The sequence below is a fragment of the Mandrillus leucophaeus genome, unplaced genomic scaffold (assembly GCF_000951045.1).
Source record: "Mandrillus leucophaeus isolate KB7577 unplaced genomic scaffold, Mleu.le_1.0 Scaffold38, whole genome shotgun sequence".
Classification (NCBI taxonomy): Eukaryota; Metazoa; Chordata; class Mammalia; order Primates; family Cercopithecidae; genus Mandrillus; species Mandrillus leucophaeus.
Genome location: NW_012104031.1, coordinates 2415322 through 2427662, shown reverse-complemented (window position 1 = coordinate 2427662; position 12341 = coordinate 2415322). Strand labels below are relative to the sequence as shown.

Sequence of the window (12341 nt, the reverse complement as noted above, 5' to 3'; positions counted from 1 at the left end):
GAACAAGAGAGATGAAATATCTAAGGTTGAACTTAAGAAATCACAAGGTCTATATGAAGAAAACCAAAAACTTTTGAAAGATTCAAAGGAAAGTTTGAACAAATAAGAAGACATCATGTACTTGGATTTAAAAAAGTAATCCTGGCCGGGTTCAGCTAACACGTGTAATCCTAGCACTTTGGGAGGCCGAGGCAAGATCACTTGAGGCCGGGAGTTCAAGACTAGCCTGGCCAACATGGCAGAACCCTGTCTCTACTAAAAATACAAAAAGTTAGCCAGGTGTGGTGGTGCATACCTGTGGTCCGAGCTATTCCAGAGACTGAGGTGGGAGGATCGCTTGAGCCCTGGTGGGGAAGTTGCAGTGAGCCGAGATTGCACCACTGCGTGTCAGCCTGTGCCACATCAGAAGATCCTGTCTAAAAGAAAAGGGGGGGAGGGTAGTGGGGAAAAATAAACATACTGTCTTGAAGTCAGACAACGTGACACTCTATTGGGTTTGGATGGGGGAATATTTTTTAAAGACTGGGTCTCACTATGTTGCCCAGGCTGGACTGTAGTGGCTATTTATAGGTGCCATTACAGCTCACTGCACTCTTGAACTCCTAGGCTCAAGCAGTCCTACTACCTCAGCCTCCCCTAGTACTTGGGAACACAGGCCATGCCACCAAACCCAGCTAGGCAATCTTTTTTTTTTTCTTTTTGACAGGGCCTGGCTCTGTTGCTCAGGCTGGAGTGCAGTGGCATGATCTCTGCTCACTGCAACCTCTGCCTCCTGGGTTCAAGAGATTCTCCTACGTCAGCCTCCAGAGTAGCTGGGATTACAAGCACGCACCATCAGGCTTGGCTAATTTTAAAATGTTTTTGTAGAGCCAAGGTCTGATTATGTTGCTCAGGCTGGTGTTGAACTCCTGGGCTCAAACAAGCCTCCTGCCTCTGCCTCTCAAAATGCTGGGATTACAGGCATGAGCTAGCGCACCCGGCTGAATTTTTTTTTTTTTTTTTTTTAGTAGAGACAGGGTTTCGCCAGGTTGGCCAAGCTGGTCTCGAACTCCTGACCTCGGGTGATCCACCTGCCTCAGCCTCCCAAAGTGCTGGGATTTACAGGCATGAGCCACTGTGCCCAGCCCCGGCTGAAATTTTTTAAAGGAAATAGTTATCCCAAGCATTTGCTAGCTTTGTGTAGTTTATTTATTCTTATTTATTTTTTTGAGACAGAGTCTCGCTCTGTCACCAAGGCTGGAGTGCAGTGGCATGATCTCGGCTCACTGCAACCTCTGCCTCCCGGCGATTTGCAGACAGCGATTCTCCTGTCTCAGTCTCCCACAGTAGCTGGGATTACAGGCGTGTGCTACCATGCATGGCTAATTTTTGTATTTTTAGTAGAGACAAGGTTTCACCATGTTGCCCAGGCTGGTCTCGAACTCCCGACCTCAGATGACCCACCTGCCTCGGCCTCCCAAAATGCTGGGATTACATGCATGAGCCTGGCCGCTTTGTGTAGTTTAAAAATCACTTTCAACTCAAACCCTTTCTGAGGTCGTCATTACTATTATCCCCACTAAACAGAAGCCCTCAGAAAAGCTAATTTTGATTCTGCCATTTGCCCTAATCCGTGTTCCCTTAAGGCAAGTCCTTTCAAAAGTCTAAACTTCAGTTTCCTCTTCTATAACGTGTATGCCAATTAAATGAACTCTCTGCCAGGCCACAAGCCATGACACAATGGAAAGGTAGTTGGGCTTTGGGGTCAGGCACAACTACGAATTCCAGCTCTTCCACTTAGTAGCTGTGTTATTCAGGGAAGGACATGTTCTGACACTGGCTGACGCCTAACTGTGTGCACACATAGACAATTCTTTCATTGAATCTTCAACCCCCTGAGTAAAGTTAATCTTTACTTTAATCTCCGTTTTGAAAACTAAGCCAAGACACGGTGAGGCTGAGTAATTTATCCTTTGTCACCCAACTCTAAAAGAGCTGGATTTGCGCCCAGCATGTAGATTTCAGCGTCTTCATGGTAGATCGCCACCCTCAGTTGCCACCTGAACAGTAAACTTGCTCCACGAAGTGGCTGAGCTGAATCCGTAACTGGAGCGAACCAGCCGTCTGGCTTTGGAATGCAGACCGCCCCTGGCCGACTGCCAGAGGCGGGAGGCCTGAAGTTTGGGCTTCTTGCCGCCCTACCCTGTCCACCACAACGCTGTTATCAAGCCTAAACTTTTAGGAAAGGCACGAAATTAACTCACTTTACACACAGAGATACACAGTGGGACGATTTTGGCTTTTTAAGCTAACTCAGAAAATGGAGATACGGGCTGGGCGCAGTGTCTCACGCCTGTAATCCCAGCACTTTGGGAGGCCGAGGCGGGCGAATCTTGAGGTCAGGAGATCGAGACCATCCTGGCCAACATGGTGAAACCCCGTCTCTACCAGCAATACAAAAAATTAGTAGGACGTGGTGGCACGCGCCTGTAGTCCCACCTACTCGGGAGGCTGAGGCAGGAGAATCGCTTGAACCCGGGAGGCAGAGGTTGCAGTGAGCTGAGATCGCGCCACTGCACTCTAGCCTGGGCGAGAGAGCGAGACTTCGCCTCAAAAAAAAAAAAAAGAAAAGAAAAGAAATTGGAGACATGGCAACCGAAGGCACCTCCTCCCGCCTGCCTCCAGGTGGCGCTTTAGGACCGGTCCACCTTCCACAGCGCAGACGCCTCAGTTTGGCCTCCCTCGGAGGCCGTGCAGCAGAGAAACATGACTTCGTGGCTAGAGGGGCATTTCCTAGGAGACGCCCATGTCGTCGCGTAACCTTCACATACTTCCGCCTCCGGTTCTTTATTCCGGAAATTGCTCTCAGAGGCAGCGTGAGGTTGTGCTCTTTGTGAAATTTCACCATGGCGTACCGTGGCCAGGGCCAGAAAGTGCAGAAGGTTATGGTGCAGCCCATCGTATCCTACGCAGGATGTCAGGACTGGGAGGTTCGGGCCAGAATACGGGGTGCGAAGGCGCAGACTGAGAGCAGGCCTGGGGTAGCGGAGTACGAATCCACATCCCATGAGCCCCCGGGGCGACCAAGACTGGAAGAAAGCGCGGGTAGTTGAAGAACCGTGATGGTGGGGAGGTGGTCTTGGGTGGACCCCTGCTGTGGGGCAATGCAGGAATGGAGGCGGCGAAAGGAGGGAAGAGAACTTTAGGTGCGGAGTGAAAATGGGAGTTAAAGGTTTCGGGAAACTCCAGGGGAATGAAAGTAGAAGGGATGTTCTTTAATCTTTAGAAGACCCCTAATGAATGCCCAGCTGGGTACTTTTTGTTTGCGTAAGCACCAGACCTCGCGTTCAGTATACCAAGGTGAGACGGAAACAGGGTCGTCCAGTTGTTTCAGGAAGCAGAGTCTATGCTGCTTTTGTATTTTTTCCTTAGCCACTGTGGTGCAGAACCTCATCTTCAGATACTTACAAAATGTACGTAAGTTGCTTGTTTCGTAACTATTTTTTAAATAGATGAACTGATTTAGTTTTTTGTGTTAACCTGAGTGATCGCTGTGTTCTAGAATTTAAAAATAGATGTAACTGGAGATTGAAGGGTAATCGAGGGGAAGGAGTACTGAGAAAGCACTAATGTGGTGAAGTGGTGTGTATCCATGCCACTTCCCAACATGCAAAGAATTGTATTATTACTTTGCAAGATCAAAAATACTTTTTAATTCCAAAAAGTATTATCAGCAGACTTGAGCATGGTATTTGGGCATCAGTAGTTTTGTTAGTAGTGATTATGCCTAGAACGTTGGAACCTCTCCCCTTTAAGATGAAACACATTGGAAGAAAAACCCAACCAACTTAAACCATGTCAAGAGGTGGTGTGTTTAATATCTGTTGGAAAACTTAAAGACGGGAAAAGAAAGAAGGGGTAGCTTCAGAGGAATTTGGTGGCAGCTGCTTTCCTTTGGGGGGAACTTTAGCAACTTAAATTTTATAGTGTGACAACACAACTGAAAAACATTAATTTCAGGTGATAATAATTTTTAACCACCTGAATTGAGGGCGCCTGTCCTGGTTGTTAGGTGTGTGACATGAGAAAGCTTTGTTTTGGAACTGGATTTTGCTGCAAGATATAAGCCCTTGGTCATTAGAAATTGCTGCTTTGTGCTATGCTGTCAAAAACTTTCACTCTTAAATAGATTGAAACCAGAAGCAGTAAGAAATGTTGAGTCCCAAGATCACAGGAAAATTATTAGGTTATATAGTTCCAATATAGAACTTATTAAATGAAAATTCTCTTTGAGATTATTATTACTAGTGAATAATTCTTAGATATGGGCTAATTAGTTAAAACTCTTGACTTACATTCATTACAGTTTTTTTTGGGAGCCATATTTCTCTTGTCGTTTGACCAAAATGGTTAGGTTTTGTGTACTTCAATTTTGGGAGGGGGGCGGGGGAGGGGGCAAGATCTTGCTTAATGTTGCACAGGCTAATCTTGAACACCTGGCCACAAAGCGAATTATTCTGCTTTGGCATCCCAAAGTACTGGAATTACAGGTGTGAATCGAGGCAGCTGGCCTGTTTTTCTTTTTCTTTTTTTTCTTTTCTTTTTTTTTTAAGACGGAGTCTCACTCTGTCCCCCAGGCTGAAGTGTAGTGGCTCAATCTCGGCTCACTGCAGTTTCCGCCTCCCGGGTTCAAGTGATTCCCCTGCTTCAGCCTCCTGATAACTGGTACTACAGGCGTGTGCTACCACGCCCAGCTAATTTTTTTTGTATTTTTAGTAGAGATGGGGCTTCACCATGTTAGCCAGGATGCTCTCTATCTCTTGACCTTGTGATCCACCTGCCTGGGCCTCCCCAAGTGCTGGAATTACAGGCATGAGTCGCTGCGCCCGGCCCCATTTTTCTTTTTTTAACGTTTCCACTTTTATGATTATTTCAGAGATCGCGGATTCAGGTGTGGCTCTATGAGCAAGTGAATATGCGGATAGAAGGCTGTATCATTGTGAGTATCCAGGCAATTTTATCTCATAGCAGTTTGGTCATAGAAAAAGATTTCTCAGAAAGTGGCTAGCCAGAACAGTGTATAAAAAGTGAAAGATCCAACCTGAGCAAAGTTTTTTGGGGGCCGCTATTTAGCCTTTTTTCATTGTTGATAGGTAAGGATTGGGTAATTTTTAATAGACAGGGAAAATTAAGTTTTAATGCATTTTCTTTCCTCTGTCTGTGTTGAGAAGAAAATTTGTATTTTATTTTTGAGAAAGGGCCTTGTTCTGTTGCTTAGGCTGGAGTGCAGTGGCACAGTCATGGCTCGTTGTGGCCTCAACCTCCTGGGCTCAAGCAGTCCTCCTGCCTCAGCCTTCCAAGTAGCTAGGACCAAAAGTGTGCACCATCACAGCCTGCTAAATTTTTATTTTTTATAGAGACGAGGTCTCACATTGTTGTCCAGGCTGGTCTCCTGGGCTCAGGTGATTCTCCCACCTCAGCCTCTCAAAGTCTTGGGATTACAGGCATGAGCCACGATGCCTGGCTGAAAATTAACTTTTAAAAATTATTTGAAAAAAAAATATTTGAGCAACGATGTTAGTATGGAGAGAGGAGACAAAAGAAAGGAAATTAGGAAGGGTGGGGACTAATGGAATTGTTTGTTGTGGGTTAGGTGATACCTGAATAGAGCTCAGTGGGGTTAAATAGGGATAGCAGGCTACCCTAAGTAATTTTTTTTTTTTAAGTTGGGATCTTGCTTTGTCACCCAGGTGCTGTCAGAGCTCACTACAATCTTGAACTCCTTGGCTCAAGTGATTCTTCCACCTCAGCCTCTAGTAGCTGGGACTATAGGCATGCACCACCATGTCCAGCTAATTTTTAAATATTTTGCTGGGCACGGTGGCTCACGTCTGTAATCCTAGCACTTTGAGAGGCCGAGCATGATGAATCACTTTAGCTCCGGAGTTCGAGACCAGCCTGGGCAACATGATGAAACCCTGTTTCTACCAGAAATACAGAAAGTAGCCAGGCACGGTGGTGCGCCCTGTAGTCCCAGTTACTTGGTGGGGCTGAGGCAGCAGTATTGCTTGAACCCAGGAGGTCGAGCTGCAGTGAGCCGAGGTCACACCACTGCATTCTAGCCTGGGAGACAAAGTGAGATCCTTTCTCAAAAAAAAGAAAAAAGACTTTGGGTGGAAGGTGGAGTGCGGGGCTTGAGATGAGTGAATCTTTGAAGTTAGTTGGATTTTGTATCTGCATAGGTATACACATTTAAAATGGGTTGGATGTGATTTTCTTTGACGATGACAGTTTGTTTATTTTTCTAGGGTTTTGATGAATATATGAACCTTGTATTAGATGATGCAGAAGAGATTCATTCTAAAACAAAGTCAAGAAAACAACTGGGTAAGGATATAAGTGGTCTTACAGAATCGTAGAAATGTTTTGTTCACTTGCAGAATTCAGTGACCTGCAACTCAGTTCATGTTTGATTTTACTTTGCATTTGAGAAGTTATTCAGAGTAGTAGTACACTTTTGAAATTATTCTCTACCACTCACTTCTCACCACACTCCATTTTGGCTTCTCTGCCCAGAGAGCTCTCACCAAGGGAACCAAAGACTAGTGGTGTTAAATCTAATGATCAGTACTAATCCTCATTTTAATTAAACTCTCAACAGCATTTGGCACCATTGGCCACTCCCTCCTTAAAGCGCTTTGTTCCCTTGTCTGAGTAGGGGGGAAAACCCAAGTAGATTTTTCTATTTCCTCAGTTGACAATAATTAACACAGAAGACTTCTGTGACCAGATGTGTGGGCGTATTTCCCCACACACCAAGCAAGCAGTCAGTTCGGCAGTGGACGTCAGCTTGGAGTCGTCAAGTTCAGTTCAGTTCTAACACTATCTACCTGGAGATAGTGTCAGTTCCCAGAGGTTGAGGGCTCAATCCCCAAGATTGCCTTCCCTGCCCCTCGATGCTCCACCAGATGCCAATTGTCAGCTCCAGATTGTTTTACCTGTCCTTCTTACTGACTGGCTGTAAACTGGGTCCCATAATTCCTCCTTTGGTTTAATTAATTTGCTAGAGCAGCTCACAGAACTCAGGGAAACACTTATATTTACTGGTTTATTATAAAGGATATTACAAAGAATACAGATGAAGAGATGCACAGGGCAAGGCATATAGGAAGGGATGCGAAGCTTTTGTGCCCTCTACAAGCTCACTGCTCTCTGGGAACCTCCATGTGTTGAGCTGTCAGAAACCCATTGTTTTCAGTTTTTATGTAAGCTTCATTATGTAGGCCTGACTGAATAAATTGGCTATTGGTGATCAGCTTAACCTTCAGCTCCTCTTCTCCTCCCTGGGTTGGAGGGTGGGGCTGAAAGTTTGACCTCCCTAATGCCTTGGTCCTTTCAGTGAGCAGCTCCAATGCTGAAACTTTGCAGGGGCTGCTGGTGGTCAGTCAATCATTAGCATACAAAAAGGCAACACCTTAGAGATTCTGAGGATTTTAGGAGTTGTATGGGATTGAAGACCAAATAAATATTTTGCAGTATCGCACCTTGGCTCTACGATATTATACTTGGGTTTTAATTTTTCTTTTCTGGCTATTTTTCAGACTTGTATGTTCATTCTTTGGGACCCAGTCACTAAATGAGTTGCTCCAGGCTTGGTTCTAGGCCCTCCTGTCATTCAGTATTGTCTGCCTAGGCACTGGAGTACAGCTTCAATTACCATCTATGTATATTGACTCCCAAATTTGGGACTCCCAAGTCTGGGCCTATTCACCATTTCTACTTGAATGTTTCAAAGGCTTCTTAAAGTCAGCATATCAGAAAGCAAACTCAATTCCAACTCACACTGTTTAGAGCTATTGTATTATTATTTCCCGCCTTATTGAATGGCACCAGTTTCCAATTCAGCTTACTAATTGATTTCTCTGCAGCTACCTCCAGTTTGCTTTCCAGGCCTCAGTCATCTTTTAAAAACACCAATCTGAACATGTCATCCCTTTGCTTGAAATTCTTCAGTGACTTCCTGTTGCTCTTAGGATAAAAAAAATCTAATGATTCTGCAAATCTAATGATCTTTATGATCTAGTCTTATCTCCCTCTGCTCATCTCATATCACTGTGCCTTACTTTCTGAGCTTTAGCAACACGTGTCTTATTTCAGTTCTTTGAGTCTGTGCATTTGCCCAACCATTAATCTTTGTATATGATATTCCTTGTGTCTTTAGAGCTCAGATCAAATATCAATTCTCTTAAGACAGTGGTCCCCAACCGTTTTGGCACCAGAGACCAGTTTTGTGGAAGACAGTTTTTCTATGGACCGGAGTGTGGGGGATGGTTTTCGGATGATTCAAGCACATTACATTTATGGTGCACTTTATTTCTATTATTATTACATTGTAATATTTAATAAAATAATGATACAACTCACCATCATGTAGAATCAGTGTGAACCCTGAGCTTATTTTCCCACAACTAGACAGTCCCATCTGGGGGTGATGGGAGACAGTGACAGATCATCAGGCATTAGGTTCTCATAAGGAGTGCGCAACCTAGATCCCTCTATGCCCTGTTCACAATAGGTTTCATGCTCCTATGAGAATCTAAGGCCTCCGCTGATCTGACAGGAGGCAGAGCCCAGGCAGGAATACTAGTGATGTGGAGTGACTGTAAATACAGATGAAGCTCTGCCACCTTGCCCACTGCTCACTTGCTGTGTGACCTGGTTTCTAACAGGGACCAGGACTGGTACTGGTCTGTGGCCCAGGGGTTAGGAAGCCCTGTTCTAAAAAGTTCAGAGTTTAATTTGATTTTGCTGGGGATGGGGGAGGCGGGGTTATGTGCTCCCTGAGTTTGTAGTAAAACATTTATTATTGAAATTATTTTATTAATGTCTCTCCTGTTATGAGATGCTTCACCATAAGTGCATGAATCATGCCTTTTTTGATCCCTAGTGTGCTCAGTACCTAACTCAATGCCTGGCGCATAATAGAAACTAAAAAATACTTATATAATGAATGGTATTTCTTTCTTTTGTTTTTGGAGACGGAGTCTCACTCTGTTGCCCAGGCTGGAATGTAATGACGCGATCTTGGCTCACTGCAACCTCCGCCTCCTGGGTTTAAGCAATTCTGCTGCCTCAGACTCCCGAGTAGCTGGGGCTACAGGCGTGCACCACCGCGCCTGGCTGATTTTTTGTGTTTTAGTAGAGATGGGGTTTCACTGTGTTGCCCAGGCTGGTCTCTAACTTCTGAGCTCAGGCAGTCCACCTGCCTTGGCCTCCCAAATGCTGGGATTATATGTGTGAGCCACTAAGCCTGGCAATGAACGGTATTTCTTAACCCAGTTAATGAATGGTCTTAGTATTCACGGTTTCAAGACACACTGAATCATTTCTATTAACATCCCATTCACTTGAGGTTTATTTAGGCATTTTGTCTTCATTTGTTAAATGCTCACTAATACTTTTATCAGTGGTGGGTTTCAGGTGTCTCTCAGACCCTCGGGATTCTCATGAACCTATACTAGATATGTGGAAAGTAGATTCTGAGAAGCAGTATGGTGTTTCGCTAGCTTCTTCCTGCTTACACTATTTTTATGAAAACCTGGGTTTTTTAGATTTATTTATTTTTTTTTTTTGGAGACGGAGTCTTGCTTTGTCTCCCAGGCTTGAGTGCCATGGCACAATCTCAGCTCACTACAACCTCCACCTCATGGGTTCAAGTGATTCTCCTGCCGCAGCCTCCTAAGTAACTGGGATTACAGGTGCATGCCGCCACACTTGGCTGATTTTTTATATTTTAGTAGAAGACCGGGTTTCACCGTGTTGTCCAGGCTGGTCTCAAACTCCTAAGCTCAGGCATTCCGCCCACCTTGGCCTCCCAAAGTGCTGGGATTATAGGCATGAGCCACCATACCCAGCTGGATTTTTCAGATTTTAAGATGTCTTGCCAGGAAGGGAAGGCTTAGCCTCACCGAGGTCATATTATTTATAAATTATTTACCAACTGTTGAATTCTCATGGTAGTATTCATCCTGTAGAATAGAATATTATTAATACCTGCAGAAGCCTGGGAAAGTAGAACAGTTTAATTGCTGTTGGAGTTGATCAACATGTCTCAAACTGTTCTGCCAGTGAACACCAGTGTTCCTGAAGATGTTTATAGATTTCTTAGAAAAGTATCGTCTTAAATAACCTTAGGAAAGTTTGGGTAGAACTTAAACAGGTTTGTTTATTGTAGGGTGGAGTTTTGTTTTGTTTTTTTTTTTTTGAGACAGAGTTTTGCTCTTGTTGCCCAGGCTGGCGTGCAATGGTGCGATCTCAGCTCACTGCAACCACCGCCTCCCAGGTTCAAGCGATTCTCCTGCCTCAGCCTCGCAAGTAGCTGGGATTACAGGCACACGGCACCACGCCCAACTAATTTTGTATTTTTAGTAGAGATAGGGTGGAGTCTTTAATATACTAACAACTTTAAGAATGGAGTTATAATATGCTATATTTCCCAAACTTGACATACGACTCATTTCCAAACTTTTACAAACTCAGCATTGGGAAATGTTGTATGAGGCCTATTGAGTTGACTTAGTTCATAGAAATGATGCTTGTCATGAAATATCATCTACCTTTGTTAGTTTGTAGAAAAGGTAAATGTATTCTAATGGAGCCAGAAAGCATTTCACTATATGGACACTTGAAAATGTTTACGTGTTTTTATAAGAAAGCATTTTCAAAATGTTGTTCAAAAACTGGATACAAAATTCTGAGAGTAAAACATCTGAGTGTGTGGCTATTAACAGCCTTTTGTTGTTTTTGTGTTGCAGGTCGGATCATGCTGAAAGGAGATAATATTACTCTGCTACAAAGTGTCTCCAACTAGAAATGATCAATGAAGGGAGAAATTGTTGAGAAGAATACAGTTTGTTTTTAGATGTCCTTTGTCTAATATGAACATTTATTCATATTGTTTTGATTACCCTTGTGTTATACAAGATGGCAATAAATGCTGTGGGATTGTTTGTATTTAAAAATTTACATTGCTTCTTCCTATTCATCAGTAGAGACTTTTTACACACTAACACCGTTTGTTGTTGGTATTTACTTTAGTTTTCTGAAGGGTGGCAGTTGCCTTGAGCACTTGGTATTCGCAGAGCTTGGACCTGTAGATTTTGAGGCAGATTAGGAATTCTGCCTGACAGGTAAGCTTCCAGTATTGGGAGGTGGAGAAGGGGAGGGTTCACAAAAATAAATTGGGGTTATTGCACTAATAAATGTCTTCATCACTTCTGGTTCTGGATGCTGGAATACCAGAGTTTCTAACCTAAATAGGTTGGGTACGTTATTTAATTGGGTCAGTATTGCTCAACACTGTAACTGAGTCACTGTGAGGTCTTTGTGAATTTTATCACTAAGATCAGAATGTGAGAAGTATTTGGGTATAGGCAAAGAATGAAGTGCCTTTCAAGTACTTTAAAAATGAGTTAAGAGTTTACAGGAAAGAGACTGAGATTGGTAATCTGAAAAGGACCACAAGCACAGCTGGTAGGTAAATTGTTAGGCAGAATAATGGTATATTAGAGAAACACACCTGTCTCTTATTCTTATCTCTTAAGAATTTTGGTTCTTCCCCCAGTGATTTCTGGTTGAATTCTTATGTGGGCAGGTTTCCCTTCCCCCAATATTGCACATGGTTCTAGTTAGAATTCTGTTAGATAGATAGTGAGCATATGCTGTTAGCTAGACACAGTGTTGAATCAGTACAGTGAAACAGACTGGTAAACAGATAGTTTTAATGCCTCATCCTAAGTACTATTTAAATTGGATCTTGAAAGGTGAATAAGGCCTGCCTTAAGTTCTGCTAAAGGCAATGCTGTTATTAAGGATGGATGAGGAAGGACCAAGAAGTCTGGCTCCTACTTTTCTACATGCCTGTGAAGGAGACTGTAGTTTCAGTTCATGAAACTGAATAAAAGAAATCCTTTCTGAGATAAAGGAGATTTGTAGGTGAATGCAGAAGTGTATACAACTTTGAACCGTGCATTCCATCTATATTCCTCCTGTCTGAACTCATGCTCTTTCGATTATATTTTGAAATAAAGGGCTGCATTAGTTCTTTTAACGTTTGAGTTTGAAATTAATTAAACTGATCACAACATGCAAAGAAAACATTGGGCAGCAGAGGGAGTTACAGCCCTGAGACTGCTTCAGCCCTGCTGGTGAAAAGATTGAGTTGAAGCTTTTTCAGAGCAGAGCAAAGACCTCCCTGCAGCCTTCTTGGCACCAGAATAGCTGGGAAGAAGGATAAAAGCCCAGAGGAGTATAATCTCTAAGAAAACCTGCTGGCTGCCTTTTCCATTTCCCTGTGTGGCCTT

At 43.5% G+C, this 12341-nt stretch overlaps 1 protein-coding gene across 4 annotated transcripts; it reads left to right on the top strand.

Moving 5' to 3' along the window:
- The first annotated feature begins 2811 nt into the window (after nt 1–2811).
- On the top strand, nt 2812–12088 carry SNRPE (small nuclear ribonucleoprotein polypeptide E). 4 transcript variants are annotated; one of them, XM_011990464.1, is made up of 5 exons: nt 2812–2939; nt 3426–3452; nt 4916–4978; nt 6288–6366; nt 10794–11015. In XM_011990464.1, exons 1-5 carry the CDS (start codon nt 2886–2888, stop codon nt 10847–10849), a joined length of 279 nt encoding a protein of 92 aa, XP_011845854.1. In that variant the 5' UTR covers nt 2812–2885; the 3' UTR covers nt 10850–11015. The 4 variants fall into 4 exon arrangements, with proteins under 4 accessions (XP_011845854.1, XP_011845853.1, XP_011845852.1 ...); XM_011990466.1 differs by having other exon boundaries at nt 2831–2969; nt 3412–3452; nt 10794–12088; XM_011990463.1 differs by lacking the exon at nt 3426–3452 and having other exon boundaries at nt 2812–2969; nt 10794–12088.
- Nucleotides 12089–12341: the final 253 nt, after the last annotated feature.

Coding starts and splice junctions, on each gene's coding strand:
- SNRPE (XM_011990462.1), top strand. CDS start 3,276: ATGAATGCCCAGCTGGGTACTTTTTGTTTGCGTAAGCACCAGACCTCG. Junction 3,453..4,915: donor TCTTCAGATACTTACAAAAT/GTACGTAAGTTG, acceptor TGATTATTTCAG/AGATCGCGGATTCAGGTGTG. Junction 6,367..10,793: donor AAAGTCAAGAAAACAACTGG/GTAAGGATATAA, acceptor TTTGTGTTGCAG/GTCGGATCATGCTGAAAGGA.